This window comes from Dromiciops gliroides, chromosome 4 (assembly GCF_019393635.1).
Source record: "Dromiciops gliroides isolate mDroGli1 chromosome 4, mDroGli1.pri, whole genome shotgun sequence".
In the NCBI taxonomy this organism is placed as follows: domain Eukaryota; kingdom Metazoa; phylum Chordata; class Mammalia; order Microbiotheria; family Microbiotheriidae; genus Dromiciops; species Dromiciops gliroides.
Window position 1 is genome coordinate 448552236 of NC_057864.1, and position 18890 is coordinate 448571125.

Below are 18890 nucleotides of genomic sequence, written 5' to 3' on the forward strand. Positions count from 1 at the left end.
GGTGACAAAATGCAAATAACCTGTACAAACAAGCTATAGACAGGATAAGTTGGAAACAATCAGCAGAGGGAGGGCACTAGAATGGAGGGGGATTGGGACAGGCTTCCTGCAGAAAGTGAGATTTTGGCTGGGACTTAAAGGGCTGTCAGTTAATCCCGGCTAAGATGCTGATTGATCATTTCTGAAACTGTCCTTGTGATTTTTGTTTTTGCATCACTTTCATTTCTGAGTATTACCTCCTCTGCCTACCCTTGTTTTGTTTGTTTGTTTGTTTGTTTGGTAAGACAATTGGGGTTAAGTGACTTGCCTAGGGTCACACAGGTAGTAATTGTTAAGTGTCTGAGGCCGGATTTGAATTCAGGTCCTCCTGAACCCAGGGCCGGTGCTCTATCCACTGCACCACCTAGCTGCCCTTGCCTACCCTTGTTAACAACAAAACTATAATCTTTGGGAACCTCTTTGTACCCCTTTCAGAACTAGGTAAATCTAATGAAAAGATAAATAAGAGGGGGCAACTAAGGGACAGCTAGGTGGCACAGTGGATAAAGCACCGGGCCTGAACTCAGGAGTACCTGAGTTCAAATCCAACCTCAGACACTTGACACGTACCAGCTGTGTGACCCTGGGCAAGTCACTTAACCCTCATTGCCCCACAAAGAAAGAAAGAAAGAGAAAGAAAAGATGAATAAGAAAGAAGTTAAGGACCTGAGTAGATTGTTAGAGAAGTTAGATATTATGATAGCGCACTGGTCATTAATGAATGGAAACAATCAGTTGATAAGCATTTATCAAGCATCTACTATGTTCCAGGGACCATGTTAAGCACTGGGGAGAGAACAGCAAAAAACAGTCCCTGTTCTCAAGGAGCTTACAATCTAAAAGGGGAGAGAATATGCAAACAACTATGTACCAACAAGACATAGACAGGGTAAATTGGAGGCAATCTCAGAGGGAAGAAACTAACATTAAAAGGAATCAAGAAGGGTAGCTATCTGGTACAGTGGATAAAGCACTGGCCCTGGATTCAGGAGGAACTGAATTCAAATTCAGCCTCAGACACTTGACACTTACTAGCTGTGTGACCTGGGGCAAGTCACTTAACCCTCATTGCCCTGCCAAAAAGGAAAAAAAAAAGGAATCAGGAAAAGCTTCTTATAGAAAATGTGCTTTTGTCTGAAACTTGGAGGTAGAGATGAGGCAGGAGAGAATTCCAGAAATTAGCTATCACCAGTGAAAATGCTCTCAAGCAGTATCCTGTGAGAGGGATGTGAAGGAAGCCAGTGTCACTGGATCCCAGAGTAGGATGGGATGGGGGACAAGGGTAAGATAGGGGTAGGACTAGACATTGAAGGGCGTTAAATACCAAACAGAGGATTTTAAATTTGACCCTGGAGGTGACAGAGAGCCACTGGAGTTTAAATAGAGGAGTGACAAGGTCAGACCTGTGCTTTAGGAAGATAAATTTGACAGCTGAATGGATGGCTGGGTATAGGTAAAGACTTGGCAAGGAGACCCACCAGAAGGCTATTGCAATAGTCCAGTGACAAGGTGATGAGAACCTTACCAGGGTAGTCACAGTGCTGGAGGAAACTAAGAGGCAAATATGAAAGACGTTGTGAAGGTAAAATCAACAGGCCTAGGTAACAGACTGGATGGAGTTGAGAGAGGGTAAAGAGATAACAATGACATCTCTGTTATAAGCCTGGGTGACCAGGAAGATGGTGTATATATATCGCTCAGCTATTCATTCATGGCATCTTTACAAATATTGACCATTTGCTAGGGAATAAAAACCTTATGAGCGAATGCCAACCTTATAAACACATCCCTAGGCTACAATAAAGCTACATGCTATATAATAAAACTAAACTACAATAAAATAGAATTATAGTGAATATGGGGTACTTTAAAAAAAATTCCAACTTAAATGGGAACATATAGTCCTAAAGAATGTTTGGGCCAAGGGATATCATGGAACTGAAGATGCCCTTGCCCTCATGCAATACCTCAAACCGACTGAAGATGTGCTTTGCTTAAGGTAGTCAGGATCTTAATAGGACCTTGCTAGGCAGTGGGCTGCCTATGATATTAGCCCCTGATGGGGTGTTATTTGCAGAAAAGGCCATGATTCCTCTTTCCTATAGAATTTCTGCTCATAGTCCAGGTGTTAAAGAAGAAAAAAGAGTAAGAAGGAAAGCAAGCTGGGTAGATAATTTCCATTTCCCCTATGGAAAATGCACATCACTTACTCTGTCCAGATAGCCTGCAAATTTCTATCACCATGTGCTGCCTGAAATTTCATCTGGTGGAGGTCTTATCTTGGCCTCAATATTCTCCCTACTCCTTTTATGAAATGGGACTGGGAATACAGCTCTGAACAGGAGGGCACTTGGGGAGGAATCAGGGCCCTCTGTGTCTACTTCCCTGTTACACAGACACACACACACATACACACACGCATGTACCCCTCAACTCCTCCCCCAGAGCTTAAATGAACTGGGTCATTGTTTTAGCCAGCTTATTAGTCTGCAAACAGAGAGGGCTTGTAATATCAGGGCCCCTCCTTCCTTGAGACTCTGGGTAATCAAGAGCGTTTTCTGGGCTGACTTCCTATGTTTTTGGCAAAGAATCAGCTGATTCCCTAAGCCCTAGTGTGAACTGCTAGCTAGGGATCTTTATGGGGCCAACCTCTTTCTCTGAAATCTAAACAGGTAAAATGATTGTTTTTCTCTCCTATTACCAAAGGCTGACACTTCACTCCAGTGTGCCATGGGTGATACTTTCCAGGGATCTTTCCCCTTTATCTACTCCCTATCTGACTTGATTGATCCTAGATTCGCCCCGTTAAGTTGGAAACTTTGCTCTGTTGTTGATGCTTTTGGGGAAAAGCCCTTGTCCAACCACATGAAGGAATAACTGAATTTGCAGTTACTAATGGCCTTCATTGCTCAATATGATGTGTTTGCTAATGTCTTGGGTGCTGGACTCCAAATGACCTCAGAGAGCACTTAGTTTGTACCTTATGTATGCGCTGATCATGATCATGTATTATTTTGTATTGTTGTTATCAATATATGTGTTCTATCTCCCTATTGGATGCCACTCTGGGAGGGCGGGAACTATATTTTGAATCAGTCTGACGTGGTCGCTGTCATTTACCTGATCTTTGATACCTGTCCTAGAACAGTGATTCTGTTCAATTCCCAAGACTCCTAGAAATGTCTTTCCCTTGTCTCTACTCATCATATACACATCAGATAAGGTTATAGGGTGAGTGCCCAGAGGGTCTCCTGGGAAGTATACTCATCCATCCATCCATCCATCCATCCATCCATCCATCCATCCATCCATCCATCCATCCATCCAAATGCCTACTAAGAACCTCCTTTGTATAGTGTCCTACACCAGGTGCCAAAGGAGATACAAGTGTTAAATAAGTCTCCTGTAATATAAACTCCTTGAGGACAGGGGACACGTTTTATGTAATTTGTTTTCACCTCCACTAGAGTTTTGCACACATTAGGTGCCTAATAATAATCGGGTTTAAAATATAGACCCTTTGGGGCAGCTAGGTGGCGCAATGGATAGAGCACTGGCCCTGGAGTCAGGAGGACCTGAGTTCAAATCCAGCCTCAGACACTTGACACTTATTAGCTGTGTGACCCTGGGCAAGTCACTTAACCCCAATTGCCACACACACTATATACATATATACATACATATATATATATATCAATGCATGTGTTATATCTCCTAATATATATACATATGTATATATATATATATTAGGAGATATAACACATGCATTGATAATAACAATACAAAATAATACATAGTCATGATTCGTGCATAGATAAGGTACAAACTAAGTGTTTTCTTAGGCCATTTGGAAGGGCATTACCAAATACCATTCAGACTAGGTGACTTGCCATTACCTATAGAAGCTCTATCCTTAAGGATTCTGAATGTAGATTATGCTAGGGCAGCTGGGTGGTGCAGTGGTAGGGAAGATGATAATGTTAGTTGCTTGTCTCCAGTTTGGATGGAGACAAAGAAGCAAAGAGATGGGGCAGCTAGGTGGCACAGTGGAGAGTGCTGGACCTGGTGTCACCAAGACTCATCCTCCTGAGTTCAAATCCAGCTTCAGATTCTTACTAGCTGTGTGACCCTGGGCAAGTCATGTAACCCTGTTTGCCTCTGTTTCCTCATCTGTAAAATGAGTTAGAGAAGGAAATGGCAAACCATTCCAATGTCTTTGCCAGAAATATCCCAAATGAGGTTATGAAGAACCCGGACACGACTGAGAAATGGGCAACAGTAACAAAAATTATACAAAGAAATAGTGGAGACTGTGTGACCCATCACTTCAACCTGTAGAATATATGTACCAATGCACCACCTGGCAGGCAGAAGAATTCATGGGAAGCTGACTTTCTTTCATGGACTGACAGATAACACATACCTATCTTAGACCTAGAAAGATGCTGGAGAACAGCTCCAGTAAACTGCTCTCGAACCAGGCCATTTTCACAGACCAAACTGCTGTCCCACAATTACATAAACATAAGATTGAGTCACAAAAGCTGAAGAACGATGCTTTAAACAGACATCCCCATCCCAGATACTCACCAGTTTCCAAGCTATGTGGAACAAAATGTTTTCAAAGTGCAGAGACCTACCTGGGGAAATAAGTCACCGGGGAAGAAGATGGGCCACACATCACCCTTGCTGTCCTGTCTGCTCCTGAAGGTATTACAAGGATGCTCTCGGGGAGTCTGCAGAAGATGAGTTTTTAGCCTATTTTTTATTCAACAAAAGGAGCAGCTTTTTAATCCACTCTTGTAATATATGCAGACCATTAACCATTTTTTTTTTCAGGGCAATGAGGGTTAAGTGACTTGCCCAGGGTCACACAGCTAGTAAGAATCAAGTGTTGGGGGCGGCTAGGTGGCACAGTGGATAAAGCACCAGCCCTGGATTCAGGAGTACCTGAGTTCAAATCCAGCCTCAGGCACTTGACACTTACTAGCTGTGTGACCCTGGGCAAGTCACTTAACCCCCATTGCCCTACCAAAAAAAAAAAATCAAGTGTCTGAGTCTGGATTTGAACTCAGGTCCTCCTGAATCCAGGGCCAGTGCTCTATCCACTGCGCCACCTAGCTGCCCCCCAGACTATTAACCATAAAGGAACTCTAGCAGGATAGCAGTTTGTCCCACTAATCTTTATATATGGAGATCATTGGAAAAGATGAGAAGAATGAGATGATAAAGATAAGAACAACATGATTCTGTGGAAAAAGAACTAGATTCTTGACCAAGGACCCAGGTTTGAATCCTGGCTCTCTTGCTTGTTCTCTGTGGACCTTAGGCAAGTCACAGCCTCCCCTAGTCCCAGGATCCTGATCTGTTGGACTAGATGGTGCTAAATTCCCCTCTATCCCCAAATCTATGATCCTGTAACATACCTTCCCACTTCCCCATTAGTGGGTATAGTAGATAGAGAGTCCAGCCTCTATTGGCTCTGTGACCCTGGACAAGTCACTTAACAGTAAGTATTCTAGGCAACTCTCTTAAGACTAAACTACCCCCCCCCCACCGCCCGCTGCCCCCGCCAAATGCCTCACCAAAAAAAAAAAAAAACCATTAAAGATAAAATAAATAAATAAAAAGACAAAAAAGGACTACATTACCGAAAAGGTGCTTACCTGCATTGTAGAAAGAATTTCCTCAAATGGGAATCCCACTTAATCCATGAAATCACAGATCTAGTCCTTATCGGTCAGCTCTTTCTCCAGGTTGATTTGCATTTTCATCCTTCTTTCTAATTATGAGATAAAAAGGACTCTGTGCCTTGTTAAAGGAATTTTAAGTGTTAGCAAGCTAGTGGGCCTGCTGCTGGCCTTGCAAGGAACAAGGAATGTTCTGTGAGTTTCTGAAATCATACCTCCTCACCTTCCTAAGGTAAACCCAGTTCCTCCTTCTTTTTGGGGAGAGATCTTTGTCCAAGTCTTATCAGCTCCTAGACTGACCCAGTTTCTTCCTCTCCTCCATCTTCTTCCCTTTTTACCTACTCAGGTGTTCCTAACTCTGAAGCAGCTGGCATTTGATTCCCATTGTTCTTTGCAGAGACAGCCCAATTTCCTTTCTCTTTTTCCTGAATAATCTCTGTGAGGATATTACCTTCACCCAAGGGCCATATTGGGTTAGCAATACTTTTATTACAGGAATTGTGTCAATTTGGTCCCGTATTCACTCAGTTTCTTTCCTTTCTTCCTTCCTCCCTTTTTCTCTCTCTCCCCATTTCCCATTCCTCCCTTTTCTCTCGTATCTTACTCCCTATTTTTATTCCCTCATCCCTTTTCTCTTTTCCCCATCTTTCTCTTTCATCCCTCTCTCTGCCCGCCCTCCACCTTTTCTTTATCCTCACCTGTTTCCATTATCAGACCGTGGGATATGACCCCATCATCCCCACTGAGGTTTCAGCATCCTTTGGTGTTCAGCAGCTGCCTCTGGAACAGATATGGCCCATCTGTGACTTTATCACTGTGCATACACCTCTTCTGCCTTCCACAACAGGTAGGTGTTAAGTCTTCTTGTCTTGGGCAGGGCATAGGCTCCAGAAGACCAAATGACTGCACTAGTGAGTCAATCAATAAATATTTATTAAACACCTGCTCTGTGTCAGGGACTGCTAAGCGCTACAGATACAAAAAAAAAAATAAGAGAGTTCCTGCTCTCATGGAGCTCACAGTCTAATGGGAGAGAAACATGCAAACAGCTATGTACATAAAAAGGTATATACTGTATAAATTGGTGATAATAAATAGAAGGAAAGCATCAGCATTCAGGGGGAATGGGAAAGGTTTCCTTCAGAAGGTAGGAATTTATCTGGGATTTAAAGGAAGCCGGGAAAGACTTAAATGGACTGATGATGAGTGAAGTGAGCAGAACCAGGAGAACATTGTGCACAGTAACAGCAACATTGTGCAATGATCCGCTGTGATAGACTTGCTTTTCTCAGTCCAAGAAAGGACTCATGATGGGAAATGTTCTCCACACCCAGAAAAAAGAACTGTGGAATCTGAATGTAGATTGAACCATCCTATTTTTACTTTTTAAAATTTTTCTTTCTTTCTTGAGGTTTTCCCCTTATGTTCTGATTCTTCTTTCATAACATGACTAATGTGGAAATATGTTTACTGTGATTGTACATATATAACCTATATCAGATTATTTGTTGTCTTGGGGAGCAGGGAGAAGGGAGGGAGGAAGAAAAATTTGGAAGTCAAAATCTTATAAAAATAAATGTTGAAAACTATCCTTACATGTAACTGGAAAAAATAAAATACTATTAAGGGGAAAAAAGAAAAAATAAGTAAAATAAATTGGAAGGTAAAACAAAAATGAAGGAAGAAAAGAAGGAAGGAGAGCAAAGGAGGGAAGGAAGTAGACTTCAGGAGGGAAAATATTTAAGGTATAAGGGACAGAAAAGATGCCCAGAGTTAGGCGATGGAGTGTCCCGTGCCAGGAACAGCAGGAAGACCAAAGAAGTCTTTGGATTGCAGAATGGGGGTGGGGACCTAAATAAGGTGTCAGAAGACTAGAAAGCAGGGGCGGGGTTATGAAGGGCTTTGAATGCCCAAGAGAGGATTTTAAATTTGATCCTGCAGGTGATCGGGAGCTCCTGGAGTTAATATTGAGTAGGTTGTTGACATGGTCAGACGTGTGCTATAGGATGATTACCGTAACAGCTGAATGGAGGACGGTTGAGAGTGGGGAAAGACCTGAAGCAGGTGGCCTGGCCAGCAGATAATTGCAGTAGGCCAGGTGCAAAGTGATGAGGGCAAGATATCTGAATTTTTCTGCTAAAGACGGTAGAGCTGCTCTCTAGCAGGAGGGACCTGAGAATCTGGGGAATGGAACTCAAATATAGTGGAAGAGAGGTACAACTCCATAGGAAAAGGATTTGAGGAATCAGAATTGAGCATCAGAGGAGTCTTGGTGAGCAGGTGAGGACAGGGGAGGCAGCCTGGCTCGTGGGAAAACTCCTTCCTTTCTCCCAGGTTTGCTGAACGACAACACCTTTGCCCAGTGCAAGAAGGGGGTCCGTGTGGTTAACTGTGCTCGTGGAGGGATTGTGGATGAGGGAGCCCTGCTGCGTGCCCTGCAGTCGGGCCAGTGTGGAGGGGCCGCCCTGGATGTGTTCACAGAAGTGAGTACTGTGCTGGGTGTGGAATGAAGGGGGAGACGCGTCCAAAACTGGATGGAACCCCACTTTGGACACTAGAACATTCACCGATGTGGCTACATTCTGAGGACCAGAATCAGCAGGATAGTGTGGGGAATGTGGGCAACTGGGGTGTCTGGATCCAAAATGGCCACTCTGGATCCAAAACAAGTTAAAATGAGGTAAGCCTCTCTTCTCTGTTCATGCTCCCCCAGCCTCAGACTGGAACAAGCCTTGAAGGGGAGGGGTTTCCCATTTTCTATTAGTTAGTTCACTTGGGTGTACTCACTTTCAGAGCCAACTGAGTAACTTCAGGAACCCAGAAGCAAAATGGGCAAGTAATATAATGAGAGGCAATTTAGTATAGGGGATAGAGAGCTAGCCTGGAAGACCTGGGTTCAAATCCTCCCTCTGATATATGCCAGCTGTATGAGCCTAAACAAGTCACTTAACCTCTTAGTGCTCTAGGAAATTCTTTATAGAGAAGGGGCTGACTCAATTGGGTACAAGGAGTTCCCTAATCAGGGTTCCCCTTCCTTTAGTGCACTGATTGACAAACTCTAATAGATATGGGGGCTACATATGGAATTAGCCACACATTAATATTATCTGTGTTCTCTTGTATTTTTATTTTCTTAAATATTTCCAAATTACATTTTACTCTGACTGGTCCATAACTTGAGGGGCGTTTCAATGTCGCTTCTGTCAACCCATCGCCATCTTCCTGATTCACTTACTGGTGCTCAGATCCATCTCACAGGGTTTGATCTTCGCCACTGGATGGAAACCACTCTTTCAGGGTGGTAGAATCATTCATTTCATCCAGTTTTATTTTCATTCATTCGGCCAGGCATTGACTGAGTCAGTGTAGTCACTGGAGAGTTTAGTTTCCTTAACTAATAATAGGGAATAATAGAGGACAGCTAGGTGGCGCAGTGGATAAAGCACTGGCCTTGGATTCAAGAGGACCTGAGTTCAAATCTAGCCTCAGACACTTGACACTTAACTAGCTGTGTGACCCTGGGAAAGTCACTTAACCCTCATTGCCCTGCAAAAAAAAAAAAAATAGGGAATAATGATGATGATGATGACAGCTAACACTTATTTATATAGGGCTTTCAGGTTTGCAAAGCGCCATGCATGTTACTTCATTCAATCCTCACAACAACCCTGGGAGGTACGTGCTCTTATTCACCCCATCTTACAGATAAAGAAAATGAGGCACCAAGAAAGAGGTTAAGAGACTCCTCCAGAGTCACATGGCTAGTAAGTGACCAAGGCAGGATTTATGCTTGGGTCTTCCTGATGACTGCAAGTCCAACAGAATTTTCAGGAAGCTCTCTGCTCTACATCTTCCACTCCCAGGGTGTTTTCTAGGTCCATGGGCACTACAGTTGTGGGTACAACCAGAGGCTTCTCTCAGCTGTTCAGTGTTGTAAAAAAAAAAAAATCCTTGTTTTTTGCCCACTGTGGGGCAGAGGATGGTTCAGGACTCCTGCTGCTCTTTTATTGTTCTTGACTGGGGCTAGACTGAGATCCCACCCCAAGCTATGTTTTATGGAAATGGCTTCTCTGTGTAGGAGCCCCCTCGAGACCTGGCCCTGGTGAACCACGAGAACGTCATCAGCTGCCCCCACTTGGGCGCCAGCACCAAGGAAGCCCAGAGCCGGTGCGGGGAAGAAATCGCAGTTCAGTTTGTGGACATGGTGAAGGGGAAGTCTTTGTCTGGGGTTGTAAGTATAACCTTGGCTGGGGAGGGGAATGAAGAGGTGGAAGATGAAAGAATCTGGGCTTAGAAGCAGCAGGGGGAGGAGAGATGGGGGCAGTGGCAGAGACAGGCAGACCTGGGACCAGTGCCCAGCCTGGGGATTGGGATAAATGAGACACATTCTCCCTCCCCACACTGTGGGGGACGTGCCTGTCTCCTTCCTTGGGTCTGGGCCATGGATGGTAGGTTTGATGTGAGTGGGAGAGGGAAGGAAGGAGGCAGTGAAAGACTCAGCCCTGCTACACTGTACCCCTAGGCACAGAAAGGGTGCCACTTCCCAGGGACTCTGGGAAAGGCTCCGCCCCCTGCTACTCTGCCAGCTTTGGGGTCAGAAGCCTGTTGCTTAGGTGACTCATGTGTGCGTGAAAGCTCTTGACTGTAGGCCAGGGGATGGGAGAGGGGTTAGAAAGCACCCCAACTAGTCTCCATCTTCCTCACCAACTAGGTAAGCCTCATGACCCTCCTCCTACATAACCCCTCACCCCTTGTCTCCAACAAGAGCATGATTTTTAGGAATCCTCTGCTTCAAAGGAAGAGACCCAGGCCCAGGATACCCATCAGTGTCCTCTCCCTGATGCTTTTAAAGATAATTTTCTTTCCCCTGCTTCTTAACTACTCTTCTGACTGTCTCTATCATCCCTCCGACAACCAGGCTCAACCGACATCTTTGGCTATGGCAACAGAGTTCTGTAGTTTCCTCCACTGTGGTTTTTCTTCTTGCCTCTCACCTTTCAGGTCCCACTGCCACTATATTCCCTTGCCCAGGCTCTTCCCAAGGATAGCCAGTCTAACTAGGCCTCCTGCCTTCCCCTGTCTGTGCTCATGGGAGCAGCTAGGTGGCGCAGTGGATAAAGCACTGGCCCTGGATTCAGGAGGACCTGAGTTCAAATGTGGCCTCAGACATTTGACACTTACTAGCTGTGTGACCCTGGGCAAGTCACTTAATCCCCCTTGCCCTGCATAAAAAAAAATATATATATATGGTCTGTGCTCTGCTGCCCATTGAACACTGATTCTTCCCTCACTTACCCCTGTTCAAAAACCTTCTGGGGATCAAATCCAGACTGCGGCAGGCCATTTAAAGCCTTCCATAGTCTTCTTTCCTAACCTGCCTTTGCAGCTTTGTCCCCAGTACTCACTCTCCCCCATCGCCTCAAAACACAATCTTTTGTCGCTACTTTGATTCTTTTCCTTGTCTGAGCCCCTCCACTCCAACTGCACCCTTCAGATTGACATCCCCTTTCCCCTTTGCCCACGAGGGGCCTACCCACCCCTTTAAGCCTGGCTCAAGTAGCACCTCCTCTGTCAAGCTCTCCAGAATGGCTCCTGCATTCTGTGACCTCCGTGCTCCTAGAATACTTGCTGTCTGTAGCAGAATCACAGAATCTAATAAGAGTTGGGGTCCTAGACCAACTTGTGCCTGACCAGAGATCCTTGCTACGATATTGCTGACTGGTGGCAGTGCCAGCCACTTTCTGGGTGAAGGCCTCCAGTGGAGGGGAACCTACTGCCCTGAAGCAACTTATTCCACTTTCAAACAATTAATTCTTAGGAAGTTCTTTCTTACATAGAGCCCAAATCTGCCTTTTCACCTTCCACCTGTTACTCGGGTTCCACCCTCTGCATCAAGATAGAACTCATTTCTTATACACAACAGTCCTTCAGTTGGGTAAAGACAGCATCATGCCGTCCTCCCAGTACCTGGCATAGTGCCTGGCACATGATAGGTACTTAATAAATGGGTCACACACACACTATTTTTTTTTTTTTGCAGGACAATGAGGGTTAAGTGACTTGCCCAGGGTCACACAGCTAGTAAATGTCAAGTGTTTGAGGCTACATTTGAACTCAGGTCCTCCTGAATCCAGGGCTAGTACTCTATCCACTGAACCACCTAGCTGCTCCCCCCACACACACACACCATTTTGAAAAGAGAATAAGACCAGATGTGGTGGTGCATGCCTATCATCCCATCTCTTTTGGAGAAGCTAAGACTAGCAGACCTCTTGAGCTCAGGCCTTAGAATCTTCAGTAGGCAATACCAAGCAGGTGTCTGAACTAAATCCATCATTAATACCGTGAACCCAAGGCTTGCGGGCCCCTTCCCCCAGGTTGCTTAAGGAGTGGCAGTCCAGGCCAAGTCTAAGCTGATCAAGTGGGATGGTGGCCTGAGTAGACACTAGACTTCCAGCTTGGAGAGGGGAATACTAAAGGAGGAGATGGGAGCTATCTGGAAATATCTGAAGGACTCTGGTAGAAGACAGATTGGATTTTTCCCGTTTGGCCCCAAAGGAATTTGCAAAGAGACACATATAGGCTTGACATCAGGAAAAACTTCCTAAGGAAGGGAAGGAGCTTGGTGTCTGTGAGTGCAGGGGGTCAGGAGCTCATGGGTTCTCCTCCTCTGAAGGTCTTCAAGTAGGGGCTAGGTGACTAGACTACTTGTCTGGTATGTCATAGAGGAATTCCTCTTTTCATGCCTGGTTTAGACTAAATAGCCCCCCTAAAAAAATCAAAATAGCCAATGGTGGGGCAGCTAGGTGGTACAGTGGATAAAGCACTGGCCTTGGATTCAGGAGGACCTGGGTTCAGGTCCGGCCTTGGACACTTGATACGTACCAGCTGTGTGACCTTGGGCAAGTCACTTAACCCCAATCGCCTCACCCCCTAAAAAGAAAAATTTTTTAAAAATAGACTAAATAGCAGCAGAGGTCCCTCCCAGTTCTCTGATTGGATGATCCAACCCTCAGCCCCTGTTTCTCCCAAAATCCTTGGAAAGGAATAAGCCAGAGGTTCAGCCTAACCACAGCTGGTGAATTGTTGCATCCAGACAGAGCAAGGTGGGGCGGGGGGACACTTGATGCTTCAGTATTCACCTTCTGTCAGCTCTCTGTGGGTCTATCTCTCTCCTACTTCTGAGCTGAACTGGGCTGGCCACATCCCTAACCAGCAGCTCTCAGGCTCATCCCTTGCTCCCCTCTTTTCTTTGCAGGTGAATGCCCAGGCCCTCACCAGTGCCTTTTCCCCCAGCACCAAGCCCTGGATTGGTCTGGCAGAAGCTCTGGGCACATTGATTCAAGGCTGGGCTGGGTCACCCAGAGGGACTATCCAAGTAGTGACACAGGGTGAGCCCAGATTTTGTTTTGTCTTCATAAAAGAATTGAGACGCAACAAGGGGGTGGGAAGGGAAATTAGCCTGCTATGATAGAACCTCTCATATGAATTCCAGCTACCAAAACAGATACACTAAGGGTCAACTTTTCTGTATTGAGGGAATAGTTCTTATAGGTTCCTTTAAACAGGGTAGCAACCTCCAGTGACGTGTCTAATGCAGTGCTGTTAGCATTTTGTCAGCATATTCATCAGTGACTTGGACAAAAACACAGATGGCTTTCCCTTTCATATTTGCTGGTGACCTTAAGCTAGAAGGAATGGGCAATATCTTTTATGATTTCATTTCTTTTACCTAACATCTTAACAGGCTGGAAAGAGGGGCTAAAATGAATGAGATTGCACTCTAACTTGAAACCTTAAGTTGCCTTGGTAGAAGTCAGTTATACAAAACAAAAGAGGCAAGAGTTCCCCTGGGGTTGCACTGGTCAGAACATATCAAGAATATTATGAAAAGGAGATTGAAACATGGAAATGTATCTAGAAAGCAGTGATCAGGATAAATTATGATCTGAGAACCATGTTCAGGAATAGTTTTTAAAACTTGAAGTATTTTATTTTTACTATTACTACTAATATTAAGGGTATTACTAATATTATTTATTATTGTTGTTACTAATACTACTACTACCACCACCACCACCACCACTACTACTATTACTAATAATAATAATAAAGCTAGATAAAAGGAGATTTTGGTGACAACACCATAGACAGCTTTTCACATCTGAAGGGGAATTAGACTTGTTCTATGAAGCTCCAGAGACTCCAGAGACCGATGATAAAAACAACAGGGAGGCAGATTTTGGCTAAATTGGATGGGGTAGAAGATATTGAGCTTTGTGGTTTAGATGGGGATTCATGCTTTTCCCGAGGGACGGCATCAAGCTTTCAGGAGGGAAGGGAGGACACCACACCTTAAAAAAGGTGAAGGTATAACCCAGGAGGTCCTGAGGACTCGAGCCAAGGCCGCCTGTTGGCATGGGGGTTCCACTCCTTGCCTGGTTACTTTGCCAAGCAGTTACTGCCTCTGCCCAGAGCCAAGCCTCTCACCAGGGCTCTGCCCACACAGCACACGTTTCTTTCCCCAACTCTGACATTCAGAGCACCTCTCCTGGGTGCTTTCCAAACAAAATGGTGGCTCTCACCCAATATATACATGCCATCAAGACAGTTATTGCACTGACTTTCTCCCTGTGTCCAGGATCATCTCTGAAGAATGCAGGGAACTCTCTGAGCCCTGCGGTCATCGTCGGCCTTCTGAAGGGAACAGCCACCCGGGCGGAAGTAAACTTGGTGAACGCCAAGCTTCTGATGCAAGAAGCTGGGCTCAGTGTATGTCCCGTCTCCCTTAGGGCCTGGTCTCCTGCCCTCCCAGATTCCTCCCTCCTTCCTCATTATTAACACCTTGTATTCAACAGCAAAATGTCTTGGCAGCCCTTCTCAGCCTCATGTTAAGAAGTCTCCCTTTTCTCTCTTCTTTCCCCAAATCTGAGCCATTTTCCCAAATCATGCTCCCTGAACCACATCCACTCTGGCGCATAAACCAAAGCCCTCCCTAAACACTGAGGAAGCCATTGCCCTGACCTGGGTTTTGGGACTCCCTACCTGCCCTCTTCCCTATAATCTCTCTTTTCTTATACTGTTGTTCAGGTTAAATCGGGACTACACAAACAGTAAAGGTAGTTTTGAAGAGGAAAACAATTAGAAGCATTGTACAAGAATGAAAAGGAGGAGGTGCTGGTCATGGTGTGACTTGGCCTCGATCCACTACATGTCCCAAGCATGGTTCAGCTTCTGGTGGCTTTTGGGAAGGGCCACTAGCAGAGAGGCAGTTTGGCATCAATGCATAGGTCACTGTACTTGGAGCCAATGAGGTCTGGATTCATATCCTGCCTCCAAAAAGTGTTAGCTCTGTGATTCTGAGCAAGTCATAACCTCTTGGTGCTTCATTGTCCTCATGTATAAAATGAGGGGATTGGACTCAGTAGCCCGAAAGGTCCCTTCCAGCTCTGAATTTATAGTCGTGTGTAGTGTGTCTATTGACTGGACACCAGGCTAATGAGGGACCTGAAATCATGCCATGAAAAGATCAGTTGAAAAAACTGGAGATGTTTAAGAAACAGAATCAGTGGATATAAAAACAATGGTCAAACACCTTAAAGTTTTACAAATATGATTTCATGGGGCAGCTACGTGGTGGAGTGACCCTGTAGATAATAATAGTTATCGTCAAATATTTGGAGGGCTGTCACATCGAAAAACAAAGTGACTTCTTTTTGTTTTCAGAGGACAGAACCAAGAACATTGGATAGAAGTTAGAGAGAAAGATTTTTATCTCTGAATATAAGGAAAACCATCCTAACCATTAAAGTTGCTCCAGAGCCCCCCTTGGAGGTAGTGAGTTCCCTGGTCTTGTAGGTCTTCAAGCAGAGGTTGGGTGGCCTCTTCTGGGATATATTGCAGTAACAGAGAAGTGACTAGGCAGAGCCAGTGTAGGGGTGAGCTAGGGCTCCTCTGAGGTCTACTGTGAGAACCTCTCATCCTGCCTGGTCATGACTGGCCACATGTCTTAGGTCAGTCCTCATGGCTCTCCCCAAGCTGAGAGCTTCTTTAAAGGGGATACACATTCTGAGATATAATGTATGTTTGGAGATATAGACTAGATCTTAAAACAACATCCAGGGGGCAGCTAGGTGGCACAGCGGATAAAGCACCAGCCCTGGATTCAGGAGGACATGAGTTCAAATCCGGCCTCAGACACTTGACACTTGCTAGCTGTGTGACCCTGGGCAAGTCACTTAACCCCCTTTGCCCCACCCCACCTCCCAAAAAACAAACAAAAAACAAAACAACGTCCAAAGGTGCTAACTTTACACCTTTTGCTGCCTCTTGCCTCCAGGTCACTGCCACGCACAATCCAGCCTCCTCCCTGGATCAAAGCAGCGGGGACAGCCTGCTGACCGTCTCCCTGGCAGGTGCCCCTTACAAAGCAGTGGGTTTAGTGCAGGGCACAACTCCGGTCCTGAAAGAACTCAATGGTGCCGTCTTCAGACCAGAAGTGCCTCTTCGTCGGGATCTTCACCTGCTATTCTACAGGGACCGGCCCTCTGACTCAGAACTGCTGCCCACCATGATTGGTAAGAGCGATACCTACTGCCTTCCGGGGCCCGACTGCCCCTGGGCTACCAACCAACCAACCTAACTGCACAAGGAGGTGGGAAGGGGCCCTCCTTGGAGTTTGTGTGTCTGCCCACGGTGACCTAAGTAACTCCCATCTCCCCCCAGCATCTTTCCTTTGTGTTAGGATGTCTACGCTGAGATCTGGAGGTCATCCATCAGCTGCATCTTACTTCTTCATGACCCTGTAAACAGGTCTTAAGGTGCTGCCCGTGGGGCTGCTCTTGTGGGGTGTGATGGATAAAGGAAGTCACTAACACTGCAAAGAAGAAGTAACTCGTGGGAAGGCAATGAATGTGTTTCCCAAATATGTTTACCACGATTGAACATCTATAACCTATATCAGATTGCTTCCTGTCTTGGGGAGGGGGGAGGGAGAAAAATTTGGAACTCAAAATCTCACAAAAATGAATGTTAAAAATTATCTTTCCTTGGAAGTGGAAAAAAGTAAAATATTATTAAGTAAAAATAAAAGAATGTGGGGGCAGCTAGGTGGCACAGTGGCTAAAGCACCGGCCCTGGATTCAGGAGGACCCGAATTCAAATCTAGCCTCAAACACTTGACACTTACTAGCTGTGTGACCCTGGGCGAGTCACTTAACCCCCATTGCCCTGCAAAATAAATAAATAAATAAATAAATGAATAAATAAATAAATAAATAAATAAAATAAAAGAATGTGGTTCCCAGAGGCAGGTGAAGGACATAAATGACCCAGCAGCCCCATTTTATAGATGAAAAGACTGAAGGCCAAAGAGATCAAGTAGCTAATAAAATTTGTCAGTGACAGGGATAACCTAGGACCCAGGCTTCCTCATTCCCATCCACCATGCTGCTGCCCTGGTGCCCTTATAGTCCCTTCCTTCCAGGAGTCCTGACTTGGCAGCTCCATCCTCATGATTGCCTTCATCGTCATGGAATCCCCTCGTGGCCATGGACCTCATAGACCATCCCTCAGAACTGACCCTCTCCTTAGGGTTGGAGCCCAAAGTTACCATAGAAGGGGCAGCTAGGTGGATAAAGCACCGGCCCTGGATTCAGGAGGACCCGAATTCAAATCTAGCCTCAAACACTTGACACTTACTAGCTGTGTGACCCTGGGCGAGTCACTTAACCCTCATTGCCCCCCCCCCAAAAAAAAGTCAAGCAGGATCACAAGACTCCCTCCATATCCCCTATGTCCCTGAATTATGGGATTGTGGATTTAACACAGTGGATAGAACACTACACGTAGTGTCCAAAGAATATGAGTTCAAATCCTGTCCCAAATAGTCACTAGCTGTTTGACTCTCATCAGGTCACCATCTGCCTCCGTTTCCTCCTAGGTAAAATAAAGGAGTTGGCGTATTTGGCCTCTAAGGTCTTTTCCAGCTCGTTTTACTTCTTCACCAAACATATTAAGTCTTGTCTTTCCTCCTTTTCCCAGGACTCCTGGCAAAGTCGGGGACACGACTGCTGTCCTACCAGACCTCAGAGTTGTTGGATGGGGAGATGTGGCATGTCATGGGGCTCTCCTCCTCACTACCTAACCTTGACGCGTGGAAGCAGCACGTGTCAGAGGCCTTCCAGTTCAACTTCTGAACCCAATCACCCCTTCCAGGGCCCTTCTGAGGCAGGCCCAGCAAGAAGACAGCCCTGGGGGATCAGCAGGGAAGGGGCCATCTCAGGAGGCCCGGGTTTCAGCCGCGGCTTCCATCACTGTTCCTGTTTCAAAATGTCATCCTTCCTGTAGTTTAGAAGTAACCATTTAATAAAGACACCACCAGAAACTAACCCAGCGTCTCACTGTCCTTCTACCCTTGCAAAGCCACAAAAAAAGCCCACCACAGGGTGGGGAGGGGCCCAAGCCAGGTTGGATGGGGGCAAGTGACTGGAGACTGGGACAGGCTTTATTATATGTGTCGAGCCTGGATCCCCACAAAGTATTGCTTCCACTACTGATCTTTCTAAAGCTGGGGTAGTTAACATTTTTTTTTATAGTGTGGACCCCTTTGATAGTCGGGGAACCCCCTGGGCCCACTTCTTAGAATTACATTTTTTTTTTTTTTAGTGAGGCAATTGGGGTTAAGTGACTTGCCCAGGGTCACACAACTAGTAAGTGTTAAGTGTCTGAGGCCGGATTTGAACTCAGGTCCTCCTGACTCCAGGGCCAGTGCTCTATCCACTGCGCCACCTAGCTGCCCCACAGAATTACATTTTTAAAGGTGTAAAATTCATTTTAAAGGTGTAAAAAGAAACCAATTCTATTGAAATACGGTTATCAAAATATCAAGGACACAAGTCCAAAGACCCCAAGTTAAGAACCCCTTTTCTAAAGACTTTTTTTTTCCTTAAAGGGCATAAACCTTAATGCTTGACAATTGATACAGACTGTGTTCATATGAAAAGATGATGTGGGCTAAGTTCTCAGCAAACTAATGCATTTTATAAATGTCATTTGTTATTTATATTTATATATTATATTTATAGTTATTTATATTCATTCATATACTGCCTTCCAAGGAGTGCAAAGGACTCTTCATATATCATCTCATTTATCCCTGCA

At 45.3% G+C, this 18890-nt stretch overlaps 1 protein-coding gene across 2 annotated transcripts in view; it reads left to right on the forward strand.

The window, feature by feature from the left end:
- The window catches only part of LOC122726572 (D-3-phosphoglycerate dehydrogenase), a 36462-nt gene extending 18344 nt beyond the window's left edge, over nucleotides 1-18118 (forward strand). The window contains exons 6-12 of one of the 2 annotated variants that reach the window (XM_043964387.1): nucleotides 6444-6576; nucleotides 8064-8212; nucleotides 9808-9960; nucleotides 12988-13120; nucleotides 14371-14501; nucleotides 16069-16306; nucleotides 17772-18118. In XM_043964387.1, the coding sequence (XP_043820322.1) occupies nucleotides 6444-6576; nucleotides 8064-8212; nucleotides 9808-9960; nucleotides 12988-13120; nucleotides 14371-14501; nucleotides 16069-16306; nucleotides 17772-17926 (1092 nt within the window). In that variant the 3' untranslated portion in view covers nucleotides 17927-18118. The remainder of the gene's footprint in view (nucleotides 1-6443; nucleotides 6577-8063; nucleotides 8213-9807; nucleotides 9961-12987; nucleotides 13121-14370; nucleotides 14502-16068; nucleotides 16307-17771) is intronic. The other variant, XM_043964388.1, reaches the window with a different exon arrangement.
- Nucleotides 18119-18890: the final 772 nt, after the last annotated feature.